The sequence below is a fragment of the Octodon degus genome, unplaced genomic scaffold (genome assembly GCF_000260255.1).
Source record: "Octodon degus isolate 3935 unplaced genomic scaffold, OctDeg1.0 scaffold00025, whole genome shotgun sequence".
NCBI lineage: Eukaryota > Metazoa > Chordata > Mammalia > Rodentia > Octodontidae > Octodon > Octodon degus.
The window spans coordinates 8,170,860-8,175,812 of NW_004524601.1; the positions used below are offsets into that span (position 1 = coordinate 8,170,860).

A 4,953-nucleotide genomic window follows, 5' to 3' on the forward strand; every position below is an offset into this window, starting at 1 on the left:
CCCCGCCCGGAAGCCGCCCGCCGCCGCCGCCGCCGCGGAGTTGCGCGAAGTAGTCATGGGGCCGGGGCCGAACCCGCGGCCGGGCAGCGGCTGGACCCTCGGCGAGGGCTTCTGCTGGCTGCTGCTGCTGCCCGCGACGCTGCTGCTCGTCGCCCGCCCCGGGAAGCTCGCCGCCTTCCCTACCTCCCTGAGCGACTGCCAGACGCCCACCGGCTGGAACTGCTCCGGTGAGTGCGGGACCCCGGCCACGACCGCAGCCGCGCCGCCGTGCGCCCCGCGCCCGCCTCAGCTGCCCGGCACCGCAGACCCCGACCCTTCCCGGCCGACCCTTCCCGGCTGCCGGGATCCTGATCTTTCCCGCCGAGCCCAAACCCCCATCTTTCCCGGCCGCCGGGACCTTGCTCCTTCCCAGCCAGCCGAGAGGCGAAGGTGCGGGAGCGGGCGGCGGGGGCGCAGGGCCGCGCTGGGGACCCAGTGCCGGGGTGCGGAGCCAGAGATGCTGCCACTTGGCTGGGAGTGGCGAGGATTTGGGAACATGTTCAGCGGGATGGTTTTCCAGGTTGGCTGAGAGAGCACCAGTCCTAGAAGGTCCGGCTAGGATAAGCGAGAAATAACTTTAGGCGAAAGAGCAGGAGAGCAAACAGTAAATCGAATGGAAACTGCAGAGGAATCGTGGGTTCCTGGCGAAAAGTGCCGCGAGGGTGCGAAGGTCTCGCTGTCAGAAAGCCCAGCTCACACGGAGCGTAGGGCAGTAGACTGCAGGAGGACCCGTTTCTCCCTTTTTCTTTTTCTCCCTCTCCCTGGCTCCCTCGTTCTGCGACTTGAGCGAGGGTGATGGTGCAGCCAGACACCCTCTCCTGCCTCCGGGGCTCCTAGGAGGAGGGTGGGTGGAGGTGGAGCCTTCCGTCCCTGAGGCCGGCGCTGGCCCCGGGATTTGGGGGAGAGATTCAGGCGCCCCCTTGGCCCGCTCGGGTCCCTTCGGAGTCGGAAGGCAGGAGTGTGGCCGGGCTTCACTCTGCGGAAGCCTCCCAATTAAACAGGGCCGGAGGGTGGGAGTTGCTGCGCCCTGTCTCCCGGTTTCGCTTTTCAGTGACTCCCAGTAGTACACCGGCAGGATTGCGGCGTGCTTTTCTTGGCGTTTGCAACTCCCTTAGCACGCCTGGATACTGTCCTCAAGCTTTGGTCTGTTCCACTTTCTGCAAGCGTGTATATTTTTTTTCTTTTTCTGTAAATGTAATTCTGCTACAGTTCAATTGGGCTTTCAATGAAGTGGCTTTCGGAGACGCCTGTGAGCCCAAGAGCCCGCGACTTTGGGGAAGTGGGGGTGCCTGCCACTGGCAGAGGCAAGAATATATAGTTCCGAGTTATTACCAATGTAAAATGCCAAGAGGAAAATTATTATGCCTCACTCTGATTTTTCCTTTTTAAAACAACTTGAGATTTACAACCCTGTGAGATTTGGGTCAGTGAATTTGTTCTGCTTTTGATAATTTCTGAATTTGACGTTCTTGTGAAACTGGCTGTTATTTTACATATTCTTGGTTCATGCACGCGTGTGTGCTGTTTTTTAAAGACTAAGTTCTACTTTGCAGATATCTAATTTACTTTTTAGGTGTTATAAGGATATCAAATGATCTCTCAAATCACTTGTTTCAAATGTTGATGGCTTTTCAGTCCTACATGACTGATGTGTTTCACCCCCTTAAACGTAGTATTGTTTTAGGGAATAAATAACTTCAGTGTGAAACTGACATTGTCAGTTAGGCAATTCATTATTAGCTGTACGTCTTAAAGAGATCTGCACAAATTGAAAGGAATGAATAGTTTTTCAGGCAGATTGTCAAGAACTTGCCCCCCCCCTTCCCCCTGATAACTTCGGTGATCAATCTTCATTTGTGCCAGACAGACCATGACAGAAAACACCGGGCTTGTTTATCTTTATTTTTGGGGTTTTGTTTCCTCTTTGGAGAAACCCCAAATAAGAGGTTGCTTCAGACCTTAAAACAAAAGAACGATTAAAGATGGAGAAGTGTTACAATGGCAAAGACTATCAGGAGATCTGTTCCAAAATATTAAGTTTTGGGGTCACAGATATCATTTTCTTAATGAGGAAAAATGAGCTAGGAGCATGTCTCAAACTTTCATTCATGGCTGTCAGCATGAACCCAAGATGAAATGAAACAGCATTATCAGAAGCAGATACTGAAGGGAATTGACAAAAGAAATGTGAGGAATAGAAATGAATATTGGTCATTTGACCAGATTTTTGAGGTTATCAGTAGAGAGACCTTGTAGAACATGTGGTTGTCGGAATTAAGATTTAGGACAGCTCTTTGGAGAGCTCAAGATTGTGTTTTTGTGCTAAACTCTGTCACATGTCTTTAAATGACTGGAGTGTTCTCTTTAAATTTGAGGTTATGATGATAGAGAAAATGATCTCTTCCTCTGTGACACCAACACCTGTAAATTCGATGGGGAGTGTTTAAGGATTGGAGACACTGTGACCTGCGTCTGCCAGTTCAAGGTAAGATGTCTTCTATTTGCATCTTCTAATTCATTAAAGAGAGTACAAAGCGAGTGTCTGCCTGTGCAGCCTATCACTTGGCAGTTCATAGCTGTGCAAGCTCGGGGGAAAGCTGGCACCAGGCAAATGCTGGCAGGAGAACCTGCTGATGTCAAGAAGACATATGCTTGTTGGAGAATTGTATATGCCAGAGTTATAAATGCTGTTGGAGGTAGAAGCTTGAGGTTGTGCCTTGGGGATGTGCAAGGGAAATCGTCTCTCCAACCCTTGCATACAGTTTGTCACCTGCTTGGATAGGATAGTAAGGATAATCAAGGGGCAACATGTGTGCATTTGTACTTTTGTTCTACTTGGCTAGAGCTCTGTCTTTTGATGTCATTCCTCTTTGTTTTGCTGGCTTTGTGTTTCATTATCGTGACAGTGTGATGGAGTTGTTAAATCACCTGTTATTAAGGTGACTCTAAAACTACTGTGCTCGTTGTGAAATCACAGCCCTTGTTAATGTAGGTTAATGTACTCCTGGCTCCCCCAGGCTGTGGAGGTAAGCCTACCACGAATCCATTTGACGTGTAGAGCCGCAAGCCCTTTCGTGAACACCAGAAAGATGCACTTGTGTTACGCAAGTTTGCAACAAAGAAGACGAGAAAGAGGCTGCAAACTAGATACAGTCGAACTAGGGTAGTAGTGTCTGCTAAAGATACGTCTTTCCGTATTGCTATGATAGCCACCATTTCACGCATGCTTCCTATCCTGTCAATTAAAAACTTCCTCTTTCACAGTATTTGTATAATCACATGTAATTTCCAATTACATAGATGTTGTGTTAGCGTACTGTATTCACCCTTGAGTATTATTGAATTACTACACAAGATATACTTGGGTAGGGCTGGGGAGATAGCTTGGTAGAATAAGTTCTTGCCTGGCAAGCGCAGGGTCCTGAGTTCAATCCCCGGTACTATTAAAAAAAAAAAAAAAAAAAAAAAAAAAAAAAAAAAAAAAAGATATACTTGGATAGCCAACATAAGACTCGCCCAGGAAATATTCGTATAAACAAAACTATATGTATGAAATCAGTAACAGTTCCCAAAAGTATAAGGAAGAACAAAGGTATAGACTAAGTTAAAACTCAGACTTATCCCTAGATATCTGGGATCATGAGTGATATTTAGAATTAGTAAATGTAAATATTTTAGATGGAATTTACTCTTTCAGTGAGACAGATAAGGACATTGATACTTAAATTTGATTTGAGTGACTTAGATGAGCTAAAACCTTCAAAGACATTCTTGTTTTCCTTGTAAGAAACAAAGCAGAGCTACTGATATTTGCAAAGTGCACCATCTCCTGGTGTTCAGGTGCTGCTATGACGGTACTGCAGTCCTTGCGACCATGTTACCGTGCTAGAAACATAGCACTGCATGCTTAGTGTGCATGCGACACCAAACTCCAAAGCCTCGACTGCACTGAACAGTGTAATTGTGTTCTTCCAATGAACTACGTTGGAGAAATAAATGGTGCAAGAGAACGCCCCCATTCATACTTTTTCCAAATGTTAATTAAAGGAAAGAATCCGATAAATCAGTAATTAGAGGCCCACAGGATTCCTTTAAATTTGTTGTTCTTGCAACCAATGATATAAGAAGTGAACTCATAAACCTTATAAAGTGAAGCAGCGAGGAAGCTCCTCACACGGACAGTCATGGTTCTGAGATTTCACCAGGGATGAAGGCTGGGGCAGGTCATAGAACTCCACAGGGCGGAAGGCCTCGACATGGAAATGTATAATTTTCATGGTCAAGGAATTGTGGGGCTGGCAAGCTAGCACAGTGGACTAAGCACCTGCTTAGGCAAGTGCGGGGACTGAGGTCCGATGCCAGGCACCCCTGGGTGTGCTAAGCCGGTCACTGAGACCAGGTGTGATGGCACATGCCTGTAATCCCAGCACCAACGAGGCTGGAAACAGGAGGAACACTGTGAGTCCAAGCTGTGTGGTAAGACTCTGTACCAGAATACACTAAAAAAAGGAAAAAAAATTATATTCAGTGTTGAGCTACAATAGAAGATTTGGGTAAAATTTTTATCAAAGAATAGTTAATTTTTTTATATATTGGACAATTATATTTATCATTAATTTAAATAGTTATTGAGTGGAGAAATCGGAGAGCAATTAATGCAAGGTCAAGTAGAAAATTGAAATGTGAATCTCCTATAATTGTTGAATTTTGCATTGACTATTGAATTCCTACTGTCATTCGTGTCTGTACTAGGATAGTTGTCAGTCTGGCATGAGGACATAAACACCTTCCTATTGGGCAGTGTGGACTTTGCATATGTGAAGAATACATAGGGCCAGGGAGATGGCTCAGTGGAATAAGCGCTTCCCTGGCAAGTGCAAGGGCCTGAGTTCGATCCCCAGTTTAAAAAAAAAA

General features: G+C 46.4%; 1 protein-coding gene across 1 annotated transcript in view; it reads left to right on the forward strand.

Moving 5' to 3' along the window:
* Window positions 1–9: 9 nt before the first annotated feature.
* The window catches only part of Tmeff2 (transmembrane protein with EGF like and two follistatin like domains 2), a 251,043-nt gene continuing 246,099 nt past the window's right edge, over window positions 10–4,953 (forward strand). The window contains exons 1-2 of the mRNA XM_004628614.2: window positions 10–227; window positions 2,415–2,524. Of these exons, the coding sequence (XP_004628671.1) occupies window positions 56–227; window positions 2,415–2,524 (282 nt within the window). The 5' untranslated portion in view covers window positions 10–55. The remainder of the gene's footprint in view (window positions 228–2,414; window positions 2,525–4,953) is intronic.